At 45.2% G+C, this 23,873-nt stretch overlaps 1 protein-coding gene across 2 annotated transcripts in view; it reads right to left on the bottom strand.

Moving 5' to 3' along the window:
- AZIN2 (antizyme inhibitor 2) overlaps positions 1-23,873 on the bottom strand; it is a 35,087-nt gene that overhangs the window by 1,578 nt on the left and 9,636 nt on the right. The window contains exons 5-10 of one of the 2 annotated variants that reach the window (NM_001293799.1): positions 21,193-21,365; positions 20,065-20,199; positions 19,108-19,273; positions 17,715-17,877; positions 16,448-16,560; positions 2,068-2,282 (exon numbers count right to left, since the gene is read on the bottom strand). In NM_001293799.1, coding sequence (NP_001280728.1) covers positions 2,068-2,282; positions 16,448-16,560; positions 17,715-17,877; positions 19,108-19,273; positions 20,065-20,199; positions 21,193-21,365 — 965 coding nt within the window. Of the gene's footprint in view, positions 1-2,067; positions 2,283-16,447; positions 16,624-17,714; positions 17,878-19,107; positions 19,274-20,064; positions 20,200-21,192; positions 21,366-23,873 lie in introns of both variants that reach the window. The other variant, XM_007468699.1, reaches the window with a different exon arrangement.

Genomic DNA, 23,873 nt, shown 5'->3' with positions numbered 1-23,873 from the left:
GGAAAGAGCACTGGGTTCAGTGTCAAGAGGCCTGGGGGTAGGGGCAGCATGACAGCCTGTCCTTTACTTCTGCCAAGTTCTGCTTCCCCACAAAACCCTCCCTCTTCCGCCTACATCTTCCCTTCCCTCCCTTCATACTTCCAGCCTATTCTAGTCCCCCACCTGCAGGAAGGCCTCCGTCTTTGCCCATATGTGCAATTCAGCAGCAAATCAGTAGTCAGTATCTTTGCAGAGTCCAGTCAGGCCGTTCCCTTCCAGGTGGGAGGTCCTCTGGGCCAAGCACCCTCTGTCTGAGCCTCTGTCTCCTTATCTTTCAAGATGAGTTTTGAAAGATAAGTTTCTTAGAACCCCTCACTGGCTCCCTACTGCCTTCAAGATCAAGTCCAACCCGGGCCTCCAAGGTCCTTCTTGATCTATTCTTACCCACAGTCCACTCCAGCGAGCCAGAGCTACTAAAAATTCTTCGGATGGACTAGACTCTGAAGCCCCTACCCCTCCTGGCCCAGACCACCCTCCTGTCAGCTTGCCTGGCCCTCCTTACCCATCAGGCCTCCTGAGAAGCAGCCCTGACCACCCTCCCCAGCCTGCTGGCCCTCCCTCCCTAGTGACCTTGGCACTCTCTATGCCAGGATCTGTGTATGCAGGTCCATGCCTTGGCTCACCATGTTCTCAGATGCTCTTTTACCCGCCAGGACACAGCACAGAGCCAGACTCTAAAGTAGGACATTATGATGAGGCCCCTTTAATATGGGGTATTTTTTGACATGGCCATTTCAATACATCAAAATTTTGTGTTCCTAAGTAATGAGTGCATCTGACTCTCTGCAGCCTCATCCAGCTGTGTTTGCTGGTGATGGTGCCAGGATGGGATAAGGAAGTCTGTGTGATTATTGTTTTTTTACTTTTGTTTTTTAGGCCTTGTCAAAACAGACCCCTGATGCCAAAATGGTGGCATCAGCCTATCCCGTGCCCCTGCAGGGAGTAGAAACAACAGGTTTGTTGACTGGATAAATGACATGCAACTTTGATACTGAGCCCCGTCAGGCCTGGCATTTGGTAGCACTGTTCCGGCGGGGGTGGGCGGGGGTGGGGGGGTGCAGGGAAGAGGCTCAGGAACCCAGCATGTCCCTGGGGATGCAGGCTGCACTCACTCCTGAAAGCCCATTATAAAAGCCCTTCCCAACTGCCCCAGTCCCCAAAGAGGGGGCCTCTTCATCACTGACCAGCTGTGTGACCTCAAGCAAGAGACCTCTGTTCGTGTGGGTAAAAGGAAATCGTCAAAAGGTGCCTAATGTAGGGCCTGACAGAAAGTTTCAACGGGTTAGGGTTAGGGTTAGGGTTAGGGTTAGGGTTAGTTTTCTTTCCATCTGGCCTCACTGGATCCCACTGCTGGCCTGCCGTGGGCAAGCTCAGTGAGCAGGCGAGTCTTTGTCTTTCCCGGGTCACAAAGCAGCCACCCAAGTGATCAGCTCTATCTACATCTGCCTTTGTCTTCCCTTAATCCACCCAGTAGTTAGAGTGGTCTTTCAGGCTTCGAACAAGTCCCTGCTTGCTGCTGCTCAAAGCTCTCAACTTCCTTCAAGTCCCTTCCCAGATCCAACCCTGCTCCTCCTCCAGCCCCGACCAACCTCGTGTAGTTTCCTGAAGTTATGCTCGCTCCCTGTTCCTTCTGCCTGGAACCCCCTTCCTGCCCCTCCTGCCACCTACCTCCCACTTGTCCACCAGGCTTTGGCTTCATCCTTCCTTCCTCAGGGAGGAAGATCTGGGCCTTGGGATGGGGGCGGGGCTCTAAGCCTCCAGAGCCTGCCCCCCTCCCTCCAGCACTGCATTATCAGGAGTGTCTGTCTGCTTCTGTGTCTCTCACGGGACTCTGAACTCCTCAAGGGAAGCTCAGTCTCATTCATGGCCACAGCCAAGCACAGGCCTCACTTGGAATCAGCAGCCAAGAGCTACTTGTCACATTGGGTTACACAGGAGCAGGGACCCAGACCTGGGGTTCCCCTTATTGCTTCTGCCCAGGCTGCTCCCTTCTCCCCCCCACTCCATTTCCCAGCAGGGCCCCCTTACCAGGCCACCCGGGACATGGCATAGGTGATGCGGCAGGTCTGGGCGCCCCCGAGGAGGGAACCCATGCCCACGGTGTAGGCGCCCATGTTCTCAAAGACCAGCCAGTCCCCTACATGTAGTTGCGGCAGCCACAGGCCCTCAGCTATGCAGTCACAGCCATGGATCACTGGGCCCCATAGGCTGCTGCTGTACAGGGGCTGCTCCATGGATGGTTTCTGCAGGAGAGAGGGATGACAATGGTCAGCTTTCCTGGGCATACGTGCACAGCCTGAGCACCCCCTCCCTCCGAAGCCTGCATGGCTCCCAGAGCCAATAGAATAAAGACTTGATGGGCCTCTGAGCCTGCAGTTAAGGCCCTCCCACTTCTCTGCATTCATTGCTTCCTACACTCTGAAGCCACAGTGCCTGGTCTTACATCCAGACTCCAATACTTGCTAGTTGTGTGACCTTGGGCAAGATACTTTATCCCTCTGTGCCTCAGTTTGCTCATTTGTAAAATGGGAATAATAACAGTACCTACCTCACAGGGCTACTGAAAGGATAAATGAGTATAGGTAGAGCGTGTAGAACAGTGTCTGGCACATGGCAAGGGCCCAGTAAGTTAGCACTATCTTTATTATTGTTGGTGTTGCTGTCAGCTCCCAGCTTGGGCCTTCACTGGTGTGTCTGCCACTTTCCAGACCCTGGGTGGGTCCCCCCCTCTGCAGCCCTTCCCCCTCCCTCAAATCAGAGATTGTCCTCTGGACCCAGCCCTGGGGCTTCTTCTTCTGTGCAGGCCTCCACAATCCCCTCCTTCCATGCTAGGCCTGGTAACAGGAGCTAGAAGCACACCAGTGAGTTAGACCCTCCCTCCCTTCCTCCCTCGGGCTCTCAGTCTGGTGAGGAAGATGGGTCTCCCACAATCAGTCACAGGGTGACCTGCCAGAGGTCACAGAGGACCTCACAGGGTAGATAGAATTACTCCCATTTCAGGGAAACTAAGGTTCTGAGAGGTTAAGTGACTTACCCAAAGACACAACTAACAATGACATAAAATTTTTTTTTAAGTGACTTCCAAATCCAGGAAAGAAATCTGTAACATAGGCCATTTGCAGACAACCAAGATATCATTGCAGTTTGTCACGGTGTAGGGATCCTGCCAGGCAGGTCCTAGAGGAGAAGTCATGACTGAAAGAGGGACAGGAGCGAATCCTGGCTGAATCGTGCCCTTGAAATCCCCTCATTCCAGTTAGTCCAGCTGCTCTGGGCTCCCGAGGTAAACCCTGCTTCCCTGCCCCCAGCCCCAGCCATCCCCATGCTATTCCCTGAGTCTCCAAACCTACCAATTCCTAATTTTCCTTTAGATCTCAGCTTCCTCATGGAAGCTTTCCTAAGGCTCCCCAAGCTTTGTCGTCATAGCACGTACTATGATTTATGATTAGATATTTATGAAATGTATCACCAGGCCTGTCTTCCCTGTCAGACTATAAATTCCATGAGTCCAGAGATCACGACAGTCTTGTTTACCCCCATCTCCTCCAAGCCTAGCAGTCTGGCATACAGTAGGTGCTTTTGTCAATAATATTTCTTAAGTGAATGAATGAATAAATGAATAGGGAATACATGAATGATGAGAAAGAGGAAGAGCCAAAAAGAAAGAAAAAGAAGGTACGAATGGAAGCCATCAAAGAGCCTAGAAGGAGGCAGCGGAGGAAACCAATGGAGGATGAAGGAAAGGTGTTCCAGTACCTCAGCCAGGAGCAGGAATGAGTCAGACTGAGAAGAATCACGGGTGCCATAAGCAGAAATAATACTCATAGTTGACAAAAAGTTAATGCATAAGCCACTGTCTCATTAATAAAGAAAAACATGCACGTTATTAAAATCAAACATGAGAACTATCCTATACTCATTAATTCATTCAATAGGTACTTATTAAGCACCTACTATATGCCAGGCTCTGATCTAGGAGCTGCAGATGCATCAGTGAACACACACACACAAAAAAACAAAGCTCCTGTGCTCATGAAGCTCACATTCTAGGAAAGCGAGATAAACCAATACATCCTTGTTCATATAACTTAACAAGCTTGTTCACAAGCTTCTTGTTAATGAGTAAAATTCATCTTAGTTGCTCTGAATTATTTCCCTTAGCTCCAGTTCTTAAAAAACAATAACCTAGGGACTTCCCTGGTGGCAGTGGTTAAGAATCCACCTGCCAATGCAGGTGACACGGGTTCGAGCCCTGGTCCGGGAAGATCCCACATGCCGCAGAGCAACTAAGCCCATGCACCACAACTACTGAGCCTGCGCTCTAGAGCCTGCGAGCCACAACTACTGAGCCCGCATGCCACAACTACTGAAGCCCGCGCACCTAGAGCCTGTGCTCCGCAACAAGAGAAGCCACCGCAATGAGAAGCCCATGCACCACAAAAAAGAGTAGCCCCCGCTCGTCTGCACGCAGCAACAAAGACCAAACACAGCCAAATAAATAAATAATTTTTAAAAAATTAAAACAAAAAAACAAAAAAACCAATAAGCTAACCTTTAAAGAATTGTGAGAGGAAATGCTATGTAATTGTATCTATGAGGATCCTTAAGAAAATAGGTTCCAAAGATTCTTCCACAATAAAATAAAAAGAAAAGGAACCCTTGAGTTATAATCAGAGTTCTCTCACTTCTTAGTAGTGGTATAAATTTAAAATGCGTGAAAAAGAAAGATTTTAAAACTTGACAGGAAATAATGCAATTATCATTTAAAACCTTTAAAAAAAAAAAAGAGGAAACAAAAAAGGAATATGCAAAATAAATGTTCCAAAAGCATGTGGGGACAGGCTTGTAAGTCTCAGCTCTGTTTATGAGTCGGAAAACTGAATGGAAAAAAAACCCCAAAAAAGCAAAAAAAAAACTGAATGGAAATGGACAGGCACCTGTAAAAATATAAGATGCCCAGTCAGCTACTAGGGCTCCCTCTGAGACAGAGGGCAGGGGGTTCCTACTTTACAAAGCATGCCCACCTCTACTTCACACCTCATCTGGGAGGCAGTTGCAATTCCCATGTTACAGATGAGAAAACTCAGAAGAGACGACCTGCTCCAGGTTCTGGAGGGGGTTAGCAGCAGAACTCCAGGTGGTCCCAGACAAGGTGCCTCCTAGCTGCACCTGAATGGCTGCTTTCCTCAAAGAGACCCAACAGGTGAGCAGATCCACAGATGAAACAAGGTGAAACATTTAGAATGGCACATGGCTTTGATGGAATCCCTAAATAGTTCCCCAACTTTTAAAGAATAAATCAATTAACTCCTATACTGCATAAAGTATACAGAAATATTTTCAAAGGGAAAAAAATGGGATGAGCAAGGGCTGCACACAAAAAGGAAAAAGAGGAAACAGAATAAAAGCCTATGATCAAAATCTCACTCGTGAACATATAGGCAAAAATCCAAAATGAATCCCTAGCTAATCAAATCCACACTCATATTCAAAGAATCACTTTCAATGATCAGATAATTTGTCTCTAAATGGAAGGCAGGGATGATATGAGCAAGACAATCACTGGCTTCATCATAATATGGAAAATATAGATCTACAATTCAAATTAAATTTTCCCAATACATGTCAACATGGCATTCAATAGCCTATAGCATCTCTTCTTGATTAAAACTACAGACAAAACTAAACCCCACAACGAAGAGAAACTATTTAAAATAAGGAGCCAAGTCTAACTTAACGGAGATACACTAGAATGGCTTCATTTCAGAACTAGAAGCAACCTTAGTAATTAAAGTTAAGCCCCCTCATTTTCCAGATGAAGAAACGAGAGAAACAGAGCCCAGGGAGGTTAAGTAATTTGCCTAATGTTACTCAGCTACTATATGACAGAGCCAGGACTCAGACCCACATCTTCTGACTCCAAGTCTGAAGCTTTCTGTCATCGTTTCTATTTTATATAGCATGAGAAATGCTGGCAATAGCTAGCAGGGAAAAAATAAACAATATAGAGAAAGTGAAGAAATAAAATATCACATTGCACATAACACTTGCCCACCTGGCAAACAAAGGGGAGAGAGGTAGTTACTAGAGGAGCTCAGTGAGTTTCAGCATGCAAGCCAGTGTCTCAGCTCAAACACACAGGGGACCGTCTTCACTCACGACAGTAATGAAAGCATTACTAAACTCAGGGATGTACTTGGGCCACAATACTTATTCAAAGAAAATAATAAAACCTTAAAAGGAGAGATAAAATACAAGAGCTCTACCCTTTCCTAGCTAGAAAAGCTTAGTAAAGCAAAAAAGAATTCTCTCCAATTTAATAGATAGATTAAATATGCTATGACTAATTAAAACTCCCAGGATATCTTTCTAAACATTAGAAACAATATGACAAAAAATAAACACGAGACTATCACAGAATATTAATAAGTAGCAGTGACAGACTCAATTTTTTGTTAAATGTTTAATTCATACAAAAGGACATTTGTATCATGTGTAAAATAAAGAGAATAATGATAAAATGAATATCTGTGTACTCACTGCCCAGCTAAAGAAATAGAACATTTCCTCTATCTTTGAAATCCCCATCCCAATGACATGTCCCTTCCCAAACTCCTCCAGAGGTAACCATTATCCAGAATTTTGTTTTCATTATTCTTTTGCTTTACTTTCTTTTCCATGAGTATACCTAACCCTAAACAATTTAGAATTTGATTTTGCACTTTTTTAAATGTATATGATTGGAAATATAGGGTATGTAATCTCTGCAACTTGCTTTTTGTTTATTTGAAACTTACATTCCCAAGATTCATCCAACTGATGCATGTAGATATAATTCACAATAAGCTGCATAGAATTCATTGTATGGAATACACTGTAATTTATTTGATTATTACCCAGCATCAAGACAACATTAAGGTTGTTTCCAACGTTTTGTATTATATAAATTGCTCCTGTGAACATTGTGACATCTCTTCAAATACACATGCCCAGAGTTTCTATGCAATATATACCTAGGAACTTGCTGGGAGAGTATACACATGTCTAACTTTACCTAAATAATGCCAACTTGTTTCCCAAAGTAGAAATATCAACTCCGCCTAGCAGTATCTAAGAGATCCAACTCTCTATATGCCACCAACACTTGATATTGTCATGCTTTTAATTTTTTTCTAATCTAGTTGGTAGAAGATGTATCTTGTTTTCCTTTTACTTTGCATTTCCTTGATTACCAATGAGGTTGAGCACCTTTGCATTTTCTATTTGGCTTCTATTCTGTGGACTGCCTGTTAAAATCTTTTGCCCCTATTTCTATTGCTTTCTGCTTCACTTTTTTCCCCTTATTTTTGTAAGATTCTTATTTGTCTCTGTTTCCTTTTTAAGAATCCTTCATACATTCTCTCTACGAATCCCTTATCAATTATATATGTGTTTCAGTATTTTTCTCCCACTTTATGTTTGCCTCCTTCCTTTCACCAAAAGATGAGCAGAAGCTCTTCATTTTAATGTAGACAAACATCAGTCTTCCTTTTTGGTTTTAAAGATATTCTTCACTGTTTTTTCCTATTTCAAGGCCAAACAGATACTCTCCTATATTGGTCTCTGGAATGTATATACATGTATGGTGTAAGATAGGGATCCAGTTTCATTTTTTGCATATGGACAATCAGGTGGTCTAGCATCATATATTAAACAATTCCCAACGATATGCTTTGCAAGTGCTGTCAAATCAAGTTTCCAGATATACGTGCTCTCAACTATGTTTTGCTGGTCTATGTTTTTATGCCACTCTCCAAACCAAACTATTTTAATAAACTTCTATTATTTTAGTGGTTACTCTAGACATTTACATTTTAACATGCATACCTAACATAAAGTCTAAAATTAATCGATATCTTTACCTTCTGCTCAAACAATTCAAAATCTTAGAAGACCAGCTTGGTCACTCTACCTCCCAACTTACATTCTATTACTATCCAGTGTTTTAGTCTATCTTGTTTGTGACAGAGACTGCTAGTTGCCTACCCCCAGCAATTCCAATCTTCAGTGCTTGCTGGACACATGTCCACCTAGAATAAAGACTATATTTCTCAACTTCCCTTGCAGGTAGTTATGGCCATAAGATAAAAGCATAAGTACTTTCAGGAAATTTCCGTGAAAGACAACTGGCAGAGGGACTTCTCTTATTTCCTATAATGGCTGGAGCTTCAAATTGCACCTACCAAGATGGCGGCAACACCTAGAAACAGGTACAACTGAAAGCCATATGGTTCCATGTGAATATGAAACCACTATACCAGCTCTGAATTGCCTGCATCCAAACAGTTGCATAAGAGTAAAATAAACTTCAGTGTCTTGTCCTAGTCATGTAATTGTTGGTGGTGGTGATGCTGGTGCCAGTCAGTGATCCTTTAAATATACCCGCATATTTACCTACCTTTGCTCATCATTCCTTCCTGCAACTCAGACCATCCATCTGGATAATTTTCCTTATGTCTGAAATATATCCTTTAGAATTTCCTTTAGTGAAGATCTCTCTCTCAGTATTTGCTTGTCGGAAAATGCCTATGTTTCATACTCATTCTTGAAAAACAATTTTGCTGGATATAAAATTCTAGGTTGATAGATTGAAGCTGCTATTCCACTATCTTCTGCCTTCCACTGTTACAGGAGAACAATAAGCTGTAAGTCTAATTAACATTCTTCTACAGGAATTCTTCCATCTGTCTCATTTCTCTCACTAGTTTTATGATCTTCTCCTTGTCTTTGGTATTCCGTTTCACTAATATGTTGTCTAGGTATGGATTTATTTTTAGGTAACATACTTGGAATTTGTTGGATTTCCCAAATCTAAGAATAAGTGTTCCTCTCTTTCATTTTATTAACTCTCTGCCAGCTATTAATTTTTTTAATTTTAATTTATTTATTTTGCCTCTCAGCTCCAAACCCACCCTTCTTTGCCCTGGTTTGTGATGCTGGAGTAAGATATTTCTTCTTTACTATCCATCTCTATGTTAGGCTTTGTCAATAGAAGTTGCTGGAAAGACACTGCAAGAACAGATCAGGAAGAAGGGACTTTCCTCCTTTTAGCCTGATGTTTTCTATGTGGCCACCTCTGGTTCAGGGTATGAGGGTCTGGTTGCATTCACTTCAGTGGCCCCCACAGTTCAACTTTGGCCTGCACAGTCCAACAAGCTTCCCTCCACTCTGCAGCAGGCTGCTTCTGTGATGCAGTTGTGTTGGGAACCCTCTGAAAGTTTCTTTGCCACTGGTAGGCTGCACATCCTTGTAATAGCTACAGCCTCTCTTTAAAGGTTTCAATCTCAGCCTTGGAGGGAGAAGCCCTCCTCTGAGTTTCTTCCTTTTTCACTCTCCCTTATCAGGGGAAGTAACTGCTTTTATCCTTTTTAGTAATTAACCATCTTTAAAGTTAGCAATTCTTTATATTAAAAGTCCCCTGTTCAAATTACTTGTCTTGTTTCTGTATCCTGATACAATCTCTTCCTGAAACTATGATTAGACATCATGCCTTCTCATTCTATCTACCACTTCCTTTGCCTTTCTTATTTTCTTTCCTATCTCCGTCTCTTTGTGCTACATTTGCATATTTTCTTCAGCTCTATCTTCCCATTCCCTAATTCTCTCTTCAACTGTCTCTAATATCTTTCTTACCCTGTGCATAAGTTCAATTTTCATATATTTCATTTCTAGAAGTTCTATTTAGTCCTTTTAAAAATCTGCTAGTTCATGTTTTTATATTTGCTTACTTTTGGGTCATATTTTCAATTTTTATTTCTTTAAACATTGTAAATATTTTTATTTTTAGCATCTGATAATTCCAGTACATGTAGTAATTGCAGGTTTGAATCTGCTGTCTATTGCTTCTGCTGGTTCCCCCTCATGGTGACTTGTTTCTTTGTGTTTTGTGATTTTTTATTGTGATCTCATGTACCTTGGAACTTTATCTGGGAGAATTTTTAAAAGCCTAGGTTGGGCTTCCCTGGTGGTGCAGTGGTTGAGAGCCCACCTGCTGATGCAGGGGACATGGGTTCGTGCCCCGGTCCGGGAAGATCCCACATGCTGCGGAGCGGCTGGGCCCGTGAGTCATGGCCGCTGAGCCTGTGCGTCCGGAGCCTGTGCTCTGCAATGGGAGAGGCCACAACAGTGAGAGACCCGCGTATCGCAAAAAAAGCCTAGGTTGAGGAGTCCTCCTCCAGAGAGAATTTGTATTTGCTTCTGCAAGATAAAATGAATTCTAGGCTTGAGGTTTTTCAGACCACACAGTTAATATGAATTTGGGCAACAAACCCAAGAAAAGGCCGGCTTGTGGTTTCAAATTCTCATTATTTTGCTCTCTTCCAACTATTAATAAGATCAAAACAGACAAGTTTTCTTGCTGTCCTCCTCTGTGGGAATTTTTCCTAATATTCTGTTACACTAATGATTATGTACTTTTTCAGGGTTCCCAGCTTTATGTGAGGGATCCTATCATATTCTCTATCTTGACTAGTCCCTAGGAACACACACAACTATGAAAACTGAAGATCAGTGCTAAAAGGATTCAGTATACACCTCCCAGAGAGAAAGCCAGTTTCAGAGTTAGGTTTTCTCTCTGGATTAATTAATTCACTTAACACATATTTGAATAGTCACTGTTGTATGTGCTTGGGACACAGTAGTGAACAAAATAGACAAAGATCCTTGTCCTCATGGAGTTTATAGTCTAGCAGAAGGGAGGAAAACAAAATAAAGAAGTTATATACTGTGTTACACGAAGTAATTAAAAAACAACAGGCCAGGTGGGGGGTACAGGTGTAATATTAAATAAGGTGTAAGGTGTCAGGGTAGGCCTCCTTTAGGGCAAGGACCTAAAGGAGGTGAGGAGTGAACCAGTGTGGTACCTAGAAGAGAAGTGACCCAGGCAGAGGGGAAAGCTAGTGCAAAGATGCTGAGGCAGGAACGTGCTGGGTGAGTTCAAGGAACTGCAAGGAGGCTGATATGATTAGAGTGGGGTGAGCAAGTCGAAGAGGGTGGGGGAGGTGGTCAGAGAGGAAACAGGGTCAGATCACAAAGGGCTGCGGGAGTTACTGTAAGGGCTCCGGCTTTAATATGGAGTGAGACAGGAGCCAAAGAAGGGTTTTAGGTAGAAAAGAGACATGATTTGACTTACATTTAAAAAGGATCCCTCAGGCTGGTAAGTTGACTGGCATTTACTCTAAGTGAAATGGAGATTCCTACTTTCGCTTACTTTTTGACCTCTGAAGACTCCCTGCTATCTCTTAAGTCAGGACACAGTTTTCTTTGTTGTCAGTGGGGAGGCTGTTTGGGGTATCTAGTCTACCACATTGCTGGAAATAGAAGGCACCCTACCAGTTTTCTAAACATAGCACAAAGCTGTTGTCAAAAGAATGGGATAAAAACTAGAGATCATTGAAAAAATATGAAATTAATGTACAGTATGGCAAAGCAGAAATAAAAAAAGGGTTAGAAATCATTACTTAAGAATTGTTAAGGCAAGAACTAACCAGATCCAGACCTGACAAGTACTACTGCAATATATTCCATACGGATTCACACTTTTTAAACCATAAATAATTAGAATAAAATACAATGACAAGTAAGAAAGCCCAATTTTGGCAAGGGGGGGTGTCTCTGTACAGAGTGGGGCAACTAGAGCTTGTACCCTGAGTTTTGCTTCCCAAGATTCTCGTAAAACTCCCATGGTACTTGCCCCCTCTGGGTACCTCCCCACACCTAACTATACCTTGCATTTATGAAGTGCTAATACCCATTTATTGAATTGCATCTTTATACCCTAAATATATGTCATTTTAAACCACTCAGTGAACATTTAAAATTTTTATAAATAAAGAGTCCACCTAACATATCAGTAAAGAAAACCATGTCTCATAGTATATAATTTTTTTTTAAGTTAAAAACAACATGCACTATGACACTTAAAAAAAAAACAGGAGGGCTTCCCTGGTGGCGCGGTGGTTGGGAGTCCGCCTGCCGATGCAGGGGACACGGGTTCATGCCCCGGTCCGGGAAGATCCCACATGCCGCGGAGTGGCTGGGCCCGTGAGCCATGGCCGCTGAGCCTGCGCGTCCGGAGCCTGTGCTCCACAACGGGAGAGGCCACAGCAGTGAGAGGCCCGCGTACCGCAAAAAAAAAAAAAACAAAACAGGAATGAAAGTAAATTTTAACAATAGTTGTCTCTGAATGGTGGGATTAACGGGTTATTTTATTTTACTGTTTGCGCTAAATTTTTCTCCAATAAATGTTCTATTTGTTATATATATACACCATATATATATGTGTTATATATCTATAACCCGCAGAGCAGTTAGAGACAAATATCCTTACTGTTAATTGCAGCACACTTAGTTAAGATATACGATAGTGTGTTGAAACTTCTATGAAAGAATAACAAGGAATCACAAAACTAAAATAATAAACCATCAGATTAAAAAAATATATATGTATCAAATATTATATTAAATACATACACACATGCATATGCAGGCTCATCTTCATTTGCAAGAAAAAAAAAACTTTAAGACCTCCCAAATTAGGCGAACAGAGGATATAAAAATATATTGACGGGACTTCCCTGGTGGTGCAGTGGTTAAGAATCCGCCTGCCAATGCAGGGGACACGGGTTCAATCCCTGGTCTGGGAAGCTCCCACATGCCGCGGAGCAACTAAGTCCGTGTACCACAACTACTGAGCCTGCGCTCTAGAGCCTGCAAGCCACAACTACTGAGCCCATGTGCCATAACTACTGAAGCTTGCATGCCTAGAGCCCACGCTCTGCAACAAGAGAAGCTGCCACAATGAGAAGCTCACACGCCGCAACCAAGAGTACTCCCCGCTCGCCGCAACTAGAGAAAGCCCACGCAGCAAGGAAGACCCAACACAGCCAAAAGTAAACAGATAAATAAACTTATTTATTTTTTAAAAAAAGGATCACTTAAAAAAAAAAGACAATGACATCAAACGAAATAAAATAAACCAAAAAAAAAAAGCTTTATCCTTGTCAAAGAAACAAGAATGAAAGAAATATTGAGGTATACCATTTCAGATAGATTAGCCAACAAGAAAAAGGTCATGGACTTCCCTGGTGGTGCCGTGCTTAAGAATCCGCCTGCCAATGCAGGGGACTCGGGTTCGATCCCTGGTCTGGGAAGATCTCACATGCCATGAAGCAACCAAGTCCGTGCACAACAACTACTGAGCCTGCACTCTAGAGCCCACAAGCCACAGCTACCAAGCCCACGCACCACAACTACTGAAGCCCGCGTGCCCTAGAGCCCACGTGCTGCAACTACTGAGCCCAAGTGTTGCAACTACTGAAGCCTGCACGCCTAGAGCCCGTGCTCCACAACAAGAGAAGCCACCGCAATGAGAAGCCCGGGCACCGCAACGAAGAGCAGCCCCCGCTTGCCGCAACTAGAGAAAGCCCGCAGAGCAACAAAGACCCAACACAGCCAAAAAATTTTTCAATTTTTTAAATAAAAAGAAAAAATAGAAAGAAGAAAATGGTCACAGCACATAATGCTGGTGAGCTTATTGTGAAATGGTACAAATGGTAACAATAAATATTGGTCCAAGCTTTGAGGAAAACAATCTGACAATATGTATCAAGAGGCATAAAAATGCTCAAATCATTTTACCCGGTAGTCCTATTCCAGAGATGGGGGTGGGGGAGGGGGAAGCTGGGGCAAAGTGAGAGAAGCACGGACAGTACATACACTACCAAATGTTAAATGGATGGCTAGTGGGAAGCAGCCGCATAGCACAGGAAGATCAGCTCAGTGCTTTGCAACGACCTAGAGGGGTGGGATAGGGAGAGTGGGAGGGAAGCTCAAGGGGGAGGGGATATGGGGATATATGTATGCATATGGCTGATTCACTTTATTGTACAACAGACACTAACACAGCATTGTGAAGCAATTATACTCCAATAAAGATGTATAAAAAAAGAAAAGAAAATAGTTTTTAAAAGGGAATATATTTTAAGCATGTGCATTGAGCCAGCATACAAAGAGACTAACAAAGAGCATTCTAGGCAGAGGGAGTACTCACAGAAACATGAATAAGAATAAACAAAAATTAGTAATGCCCAAATGCCCAACAATGGCGAGATTTTACAAGGAGGCGATGATTTTATAGAGAGGCCATCACTTTATAGGAAAGTATCAATAGTCAAGAGCTTGTTCTTTGGCAGCACACAGGTAATCAAAGATGAATAAGACATGAACTCTGCCCCCAAGGGTCTACAGTTTATTCCTTTATCAACTGTGTGACTTTTGAGTCAGTTGCTTCACCACCCTATGCCTCAGTTTTCTCATCTGTAAAATCAACAATATAAACCATTTATGAGGGGAGATCTGAACACTAACTAGATGACAGGGGATACTATGGAACTGCTCATTGTTTAGTTTGGTGATGTTACTGTGTTCTTTTTTTAAGTCCATATCGTTTAGTGACAACTACTAAAATATTTTTGAAAAAAGTTCAATAACATTTGTTCTGTAGTTTTTGTACTTTTCTCATGACACTGTTGTAGTTTGTGTACTACCCTCTCTCTCTCTCTCTCTCTCTCTCTCTCTCTCTCACACACACACACACACACACACACGTTTCTACCCAGCAGGATTGTATTTCAAAGACACAGGCAATTATTCCTCACCTACTGTCTTCTGCAGACCTCGGCACAATGCCTTGCATGTGGAGGGTACTCAAATATTTGTTGAATTTTTAAAAAAGAAAAGAAAAGAAAAGAAACAAAAAGGAGCCATGCATATTCCAATGATGAGAGGAAAACCCTGAACCCTGAAACCCTGAAACCCTGAAGGATTATGTTTAATATGAGTTTTTCTCGCTGAGGTCCAAAAACAAAGTGCCTGGGCATGAAGAGCAGGGTACAAAGCTGCCATCCTGGCTAGTGAGGGGCACCTTCCTTGGGGAAGAAAGTGCAGATAACCCTGGCCAGGCTGGGTCCCTCTGACACACTCCCAGCACAACTGTAGCTAACTGACTATGTGTGCTGTCACCTACACGGTGTCTGTCTCCACGGCCACACCGCGGGCCCCACCCTGGGTATGGTCACGTGGCAGGACTCCTCAGCGGTTGACAGCCTGAAGAAGAAACCTCGGCACCCACCAGAGGAGGAGCAGCACAGACCACAGAGAGGGTCAGTACCATCCTGGTGCCCAAGTCAGGAACACCAACTAGAGACTGATCAGCCAGAGCGCCTGGAGCAGGTATGGGGCTGGGCTGGGACTGATGAAGGGAATGGGGAGTGGGCCAGGGACGGCCTGCAACAGAAAGAAGGGAGCGGAACCGGGACTGGGAGGGCGAGTGGAAGGGAGAGTAACTGGGAAGCAGCTGCTGCCTGCTGTGTAGCCTGGGGCTTGGCTGGCCTAGGCCTGGTGCTTCCTCTGTGTGGTAGGATGTGGGAGACCACAGGATTGCAGGGAATGCTAGTGCATCACGTAGAAAACTGAATTCCTGAGCACGTCGTCGGGAAGGCTTACTCAGACAAGGCAGCTATGGAATGAATATCCATCAAGTCGCGGGTGGGGTAGGGGCGCCTGGAGGAGAGAGGGGCTCCTTCTGCCAGCAGTAGAGGAGGGGCAGGAAGAGCTACAAAGAGGAGCTAACATCTGATTGCCTCTGGAAAAACTAGTCAGCATGGAAACGGAAAGAAAAACAAAAACACACATTGAAAGCTCATGATGGTCTAGGTACTAGTTAGGCACTTAAGTTTCCTTCCCAAAGCAAGACCACACAAAGGGTGAAAATCTTACAAGTGTGTCTGATTTCCTTTCCCCTCTTAACAACGCCTGCTAAAGCTGCCAGAGGCCCTGGGCTGGATTCTGTAGGCTAGAAGGAATGTTCTGTCTATTCCTATTCCCTTGTTAACATGGAAAACTCATTAAAGGTGAATTTTTACTTCTAGGAATTTATCCCAGAGCAGTGATCAGAGATGGATGTCAAGACAGACCCACAAAGCTCAAAAACAGGAAACCAAATGGACAATCACTAGAGTTAGATTGGCTAAAATATTATGTAGTCATCAAGAAGCGTGTTGTCAAAGATTGGTTAATGGCACGCAAAGAGCTACACACCATATTAAGTGGAAAAAAAATCAGGTTACAAATTGATATGATCCCAACTTTATGGGAAAAAAGTATAATACATTTTTTAAAAGACTGAAAAGAAATCTAATGTTCAAAGAGTCTCTGTGGTAGAATTATGGGTGATAACGTTCTTTATTCTTATTGTCTGTTTTCCACAATGAATGTTTTAGTTTTTTAAAATTAGATAACAATACACACACACAAATGTTATTTAAATGCACCCACCCAATTGAAAACAGGCCCAGTGGGGTAGGCTCACCTTCTGCAGGATGGGGGTAGGGCAGGTGTTGTCAAACAGGACTGAGTTGAAGATTCCATACTGGCCCTCACTGAGTTGGTACAGGATGGTCTTGGGGGTGGAACCATTTTCCTCTGCAGGGAGGGGAGGGGGCGGGGCAGCACAAGCAGCACATGAGGGGTTGGAACTGTGGTGGGCTCAGCAAGGGGACAAGCTACTGAAGCAAGAGGGCTGCCCCTTCCTCAGCTATGAGGTGGCCAGCCTCCTCCTGTGAGAAGAGGTTCACTACTGTGTTGGAAACACCTTACAGCTGAGCAACCCTGCCCAGGACACACTCCCTGACTGCATCTGAGCCCCTCAGTGCCCCAGCAAAGGCAGAAGAGCAGCCCACCCAAACTCAAGACCCCAAGAGGTTAAGCCACCTGCTCAGAGGCACACGATGGGGCAGCGCATGAGCTGGAATGAGAAGCCAGGTCTCCTGGCTGGACTAGAAAGTATAATCCCCCAGATGTGTAAAGGAGGCCAGAATTCCATCCCTACACACACACACACAGAAGACTTTCCACCTGGAGCCCACCACCCCTCTCCGAGGAAGAGCACACTGACCTCAGGCTCTCGTGTCTGGGGGTCCCAGAGCAGAGAAAAAAGCCCCAAGATCAGAGTCAGACCTCTCACTCAAGAGGCTGCTGGGACGACTGATCTATCTGGAAGGTCAGGGAAGAGCGCTGATGTTGGCAGTGTGGACAGAGGAGCCTTGAGTCAGCCCAGCCTGGACTTGAATCCTGGCACTGCCCCTTATCAGCTGTGTGACCTTGGGCTAGTGACTCAACCTCTCCATGCCTACGTTCTGTCATCTATAAAGTGGGCTTAGACAAATATAAGCTGTCATTAATTACTTTCAATATGTTGTGAGAAGCAGTAGGGTGAGCCTGTACTTTGGAGAGAAGACAAACAAGGGGTGAAATGCAGGCTTTACCACTTACTAGCAATTAAGCAATTCACTTGTATTCTCTCTGGCTCTCAATTTCTTCATTTGTACAATAGGGTTAATAAAGCATCTATTCTCCCTAAGGTTGCTTTGATCTCAATCTTCATAAAATATAAACATGCATAGGAAAAATAAAGATGCTAAAGAGTGTCTTGGGGTGAGAAGACTTGATTGTAAATTTCCCTAAAGCAAGGACCCATTTTCCAGATTCCCCCACCCCTTAAAATCAGACCCGGCTCAGCCAGCCACTGTCCCTGGCTTTAGGGAAGAATGGGGCTCCGCTGCCCACCTGGCACCTACCCTCCCTGCCAGGCTGTTCCAGAAGAACCTCCTTCTTGGCGATGATGCTGACTGCCAAGGTGAAGGCCGAGGTCACATAGTAGCGCCCCAGCTTGGCAAGGATGTCCACACCACAGCCCTCCGGGAAGTACAGATCCAAGGCTGAGTTGACCACAGAAGAAATCTGAGAGGATGGGGGACAATTACATGTTTGAAATGTGGGGTTTATGCTGAAGACTTACTGCAGCTCCAAGTCTATTTCTTGAAAGCCTCTTTGATTTCAGGTTACCCCAGCTGGTAACCACGGACAGCTGGACAAGAAGGTAGGCAGAGACAGAGCTGGGTCAAGACCTTCACACTTGTGTAAATCACCCTTCAATGACCCTACAATGGGAAAAGACACTCTTAATCTAACACTTGGTACTCAGATTCCAGAAGCCCTGACGTGGATTTTTCTTTCCTAAATAACCAATATGCTAAATAACACATTTTTTTAAGAGAAACTACAGAGAAGGAAAAAGAAGGTCAAAGTCACCCCTAATTCTATTACCCAGATTAACCTAATCAGTGTTAACTTTGTGGAGTAGCTCCTTTAATTCATTTTTATACAAACCTAAAAACCTGATTTTGTTATTATAAACATGATAGGGCTATAAGTATATATGTTTTTATAAACCGTTTCACTCAAACTGAATGACCTCCCCATGTGTGTAAATGTTTTCACCATAAGAATATACCATAATTTAACCAATTCCTGAGTGCTATATGGACTCATAGCACTGGAAGTCCTATTGAAGTCCACTGGACTTCTGTTATGAAGAATGCTGTAATGCTCATCTTTAAAGCTAATTCTTAGTGTCCATCACGTATTATTTTCTTAAATTCAGTTCCAAGATGTGAATATTCCAGGACCAGGCACTTACTAAGGAAAAGCGGCCCCTAGTGGTTTAAGTTGGGATTGCAATGACACGTTTTTCCTGATTTCACCTTCCAGATGGGAAGGAGACAGACGGACTAGGAGTGGACAGAAGGTTGGCTTTTCCTTCCCCTGCCCACTTGACTTCTCATCAGTCCACCGGAGGGTGAATAGGGCACACCCAGACCCTCAGAAAGCCTTATGATTTATGCAAATGTGTCCTGGTTAAGCCTCAAATAGGTGCATGGATGGAGTCAGGCAGAGCTGGGTGCGCAGCCAGCTCTGCCATGGACTCAGGAAGTGAAGTAACGTCTGTGAGCCTCAGTTTGCTCAGCTGTAACACAGGGTTAATAATAAAATAATCCAGGTAAAGCACTAAGCACAGCACGTAGCACATGGGACCCACTCACAGTGGGCTTCCTGGGATCATCATAACCCTCCCTGCCCCCATCCCCACCCCCACCAAGCCCAGTGTGACACTTGCGATCCCAGGGTTACCTCTTCGAATCTCACTTTGGCCCCCTCCACTCCAGGGAAGCCGCCGCCAAGGTCCAGGATGTGCATCCTGTGGCGCAGCTCAGCACCCATTTCAAACACAAGCCGGGCGTCTGCGATGGACTGAGCGTAGGCCTGAGGGTCAGGACAGCCACTGCCAATGTGAAAACTGGGAAGGGAGGAAGATTCTCGGCTTACACACAGGGGCCCAAGTACCACCACCTCAGCCCCAGCCAGGATCAACCGAGCACACTGGATGCTGTGCCCATTTTCCAGATGTAGTGACTGTGGGCATAAAAGGTTAAATGGGCTGCCAAGGGCCATGTGGCAAGTGAGGAGTGGACAGGAGACTAGATCCAAGGTCCCTTGGCACTTGGCGCCCCCCCCATCCCTCCATGCTGCCCCTGGGGCTGAGCCTTCTGGGGTGAGGGCTAGGGCCCCAGATTCAGTCAGATCTGATATACATCTCACTCAGCAGTCTGACATGCTGTGCTTTAGTTTCCCCATCTATAAAGTGGGGATAAGATCCCACAGTTATGGGATAGTGTCCATGAAGCATTTAGCAGAATGCCTGGCCATCCTAAGTCCAAAAAAAAGGAAAGCTATATTGTTAGGCCATAGTTCTTGCTTCTTCCATATCCCCTACCAGAAAAGGGGCACAGCCAAGGTGTGCCAGGATGACCTTTGGCCTCAGGCTGGGAAAACTCCTGCAAAGCCAGGTCCCTCCTGGAACCTCCTGGGACAGGACCTTCTGCAGACTGTGGGGTTGGGGCAGTGGGACACTCCAAACCTTCTTTCCAAAGGGAGGAAGCTCTTAAATGGCAGAATTCTACGCCCAGGGACAGGCAGGCCCTCCTTGGAGACCCTGAGGGAGGTCTCACACAGAGTTGATTAAGTCCTGGGAAAAGAGGCAGTGGGCAGTGGGCGTGGGTGGTGATGGCGGGGCTTCTGGGCACTCACCTCACACCCACCACCTCTATGTGGTTCCTCTTGGCATCTTCAAGCAGTTGTCTGCAGGATTTCAGCGACATTCCGAACTTGAGGCTCAGGCGGCTCCGGAAGTGGGAGTCATCGGTGGCAATGCACAGAACCATCCTGAGGAGACACGCAGCACCTCTGCAGGGTGCGCCATGCCTCACCCCCCCACCCCGCCCCCGACCAAGCCTTCTCTAAGTCAAGAGGCGTGAATCCTCATGGCTCAGAGCTACCCAACCCCACAAGCCCCTGGACCCCTTCCTCTCCCTGCACAGCCAGTCACCCTCTGAGTCCTGTCCAGTCCATTCCCTAAATGTCCCTAGGCCCTTCCCTGGGGCCCCTGCCCTGGTCCCAACCTCACCAGTTCTCCTCTGGGCAGCCCCACTTCTCCGAATCAGCCTTAACACCAGCCAGGCTTTTCCAACTTCTCTTGTATCGGGGGGACCATTTTTTAAACACAGTCTTATTGAGAACCCCGATATCCCCAATATGTAAAACAGACAAAATGGAAGCTGCTTTGGGTGAACTAGAGTGGCCCGCCACCTGGCTCCCCAGGGTGTCCAGTGACCAGGTGAGAGGTACAGCCTGAGCAAGATGTCCAGCCCTGACCCCTCCCAAAGCCCACGTGCATTGGGGTCCCTGCCCTGTGACAAGCGTCATTCACTTCTCCTTCTCCCCTTGCACATGGTATGTTCCAGCCACACCAAATTTCTGCTTATCCCTCAAATGCCCCATGCTGCTTCTGGCCTCCATGTGTTTGCTCACGCAGTTCACTCTGACACACTGTTTATGCCCTCCCCAGATGCTGGTCACTCCTCAAGGCCCTCCTTAAATGCCACCTCCTCTGTGAAACAACCACCCCCTCTTGCTTCCTCTGCCGTGACTTTGACCTCCGTAGTACCGTGGGCTTTGCTCTGCCTGGCCTGTAATCCATCATTTCTACCTCTGTCCTACTCAGGCTCTGCATCCTGGGTCTAGTCCAGGAGTGCCTGCCCCAACCTTCTGTGACTCTGGCCGGGTCCAAGGCAGGGTCCTCAGCCCCAGCCCCATTCCTCCCACTCCCTCTGCCCTCACACGCAGCCCAGCCTCCCACATGAGTGCTTCTCAGCTTACTTGGCACTGGGGTGGCTTTTTACCACCTTTGCCAGCTCCATCTCGTTGTCAAAGCTCAGCAGCCGGACCCCATGCTTGGCAGCATACTTGATGTGTGCAATTTGCTTACAGGGGTTGGCGTAGATGATCTTACTGGCGGGGACACCAATATGCTGGACCAATTCCATCTCTGCCTGTGGGATCCCAAAGGTGGTGGTGAGGAAGCACCAGAGCCTGCTGGGCCCACGGAGGCCAAGGAAGCACAGATGAGGGGCAAAGTCATAGCTGTGCCTGGGGAGGTCCATAAAAAGTGGGCCTCACTTTTAGTCAACAGGTATACAAAAATCAGTATGCACGCTGGTTCACCACTAACAGGCAGGGCTGCCATGTACAGCTGTGTGGGTGGTTTACTGCACAATCCTAGGGAGGGAGGGGTCCCGTTCAGAGAATACATGGTAGATTTGTATGTTTATTACAACTTCCTAACAGTAAAGCATCTTGCTCTAACAAAATCAGTATATTTATTTACAACAATTAAGTGTCTTCAGGAAGGGATACATTATCTAATTCACACAAAGGCACTCTATAGATTCATGGTAGCCCTGAAAACAGGTTTCTGACACATTTTCCTGGCAGATTTAAATGTTTAGAGACTATCACTTGATGTATTAGAAAGTTCACCAGCCCAATAGTCTTTTTGACACAGGTCACCCAACATCCAGACACCTGCTCTGTGCATGGCATGGTGCTGGGCAGCTCCAGCAAGGCCCTCTCCCCACAGGACCTCCTCTTCCTCACCTTTCCAGAACGATGCTCCACCTGATTGCTGCATTAATGATCCAGACAATGATGATGATGATGGCGAAAGCAACCGTGCTCACAGAGCACCTACCACAAGCAGGCACTGAATGAGAGGCTTTACGTCAGGTGTTGGCAAACTTTTTCCGTGAAGGGCCAGAGAGTAAATATTTTAGGCTTTGTGGGCCGTATAGTTTCTGTACAACTACTCAAATGTCTTTGTAGCACCAAAGCAGCCACAGGTAATGCATAAGTGAATGAGCATGGCTGTGGTCCAATAAAACTCTACAAGTCCCACCATCAATTGTTTGCCAACCCTTGCTTTACTTATGTATGTATGTATGTATGTATGTATGTATTTGGCCTCGCCGCACACCTTGCGGGATCTTAGCTCCCCGACCAGGGATCAAACCTGTGCCCCCTGCAGTGGAAGCACAGGGTCCTAGCCACTGGACCGCCAGGGAAGTCCCCAACCCTTGCTTTAGACTCACTCTTTTATTTACTCCTTACAATACGCCACCAGATGGTATTAGCTCCATTCTATAGAGAAGGAAACATGCTCAGAGAGGCTATGGAGCAAGTAGGAGGCAGAACCAACTTTCAAATTCAAGCCTGACCCTCCATGATTAAGAAGGTGGCAGTTTGGAAGCACGGTAGGAGACACAGGGCCATCTTCAGCCATCCCAAGTTTGTAATAAGACTGTAATTTTAATGTAGCAACTTTTCAGCACGAGGTATTTATGTGCATTATCTCATGCAATGCCTATAACTATCCTATGAAATATTTATCAGCCACATTTTACAGAGGACAAATTGAGTTCAAAGAAACCCACTTGCCTTGGTGACACAGCCAGTGAGTAGCAGAGGGAGACACAAAGGTCCACCTCCAGAGCTGGAACTGCTGTCATCACAGCTTGCTTCCAAAGACCCCACGTCTGAGCAGTTATGAAAATGTGGTTTCACTCCCTGCTTCACCCAAGAGGTGAGAGGAAGCAGCAATGGTAACACTTTGGGGACCTGTGGTTTAGTTTTTATTAAAATTATTTAAATAATAACCATTGTCATGCATTAAAGGATTACTGTATGCCAGCCATTGCATTAAATATTTTATAGACATTCTCATTTCATCGCCATATTAATCTTATGAGGCAGGAAACAGAGGCTCAGAGAGGCCTTAAGTGACTTGTCCAAAGTCACACGGCTTACAAGTGGCACTGCTATAATTCTAACCCAGGACCGTCCAACTTTAGCACACCAGCTCTTAACCACAGCACTTCAGTGGAGAAGACACCTTGATGCTGAATTGGCAAGTGTATCTCAAGCATCTACTGAGTTGCCGGGCTTTGAGACAGGTGCTAATGAAAACAAGTGGTGAGTAAAGCAGACAGGGTCTCTGACCCTGTGGAGATTTCAGGCAGATGGGAAAGAAGGGGAGGAATGAATGAACACTGAATAATAATAGGATTACAAATGGATAAGAGCCACGGAGAAAAAGTACGGGATACTAGAGAATGTGGGATGGGGAAACCTGGATGTGAGGGGGTGACTGACAGTTTTCTGAAGGTCAGAAATTTAAGCTGAGGAGGAGGTGTGGAGAAAACGGAGCCCTGCTGCACTGTTGGTGGGAATGTACATTGGTGCAGCCACTATGGAGAACAGTATGGCGGTTCCTTAACAAACTGGAAATAGAGTCACCATATGATCTAGCAATCTCACTCCTGGGCATATATCTGGAAAGGACAAAAGCTCTAATTTGAAAAGACACATGCACCCCAATGTTCATAGCAGCACCATTACAATAGCCAAGACATGGAAGCATCCTAGGTGTCTATCAACAGATGAATGGATAAAGAAGATGTGGTGTATATATATATATATATATATATATATATATATATATATAT

The sequence above is a fragment of the Lipotes vexillifer genome, unplaced genomic scaffold, assembly GCF_000442215.2.
Source record: "Lipotes vexillifer unplaced genomic scaffold, Lipotes_vexillifer_v1.1 scaffold1261, whole genome shotgun sequence".
In the NCBI taxonomy this organism is placed as follows: Eukaryota; Metazoa; Chordata; class Mammalia; order Artiodactyla; family Lipotidae; genus Lipotes; species Lipotes vexillifer.
Note: the sequence above shows the minus strand (reverse complement) of the source record. Positions and strands in the feature narration are given on the sequence as shown.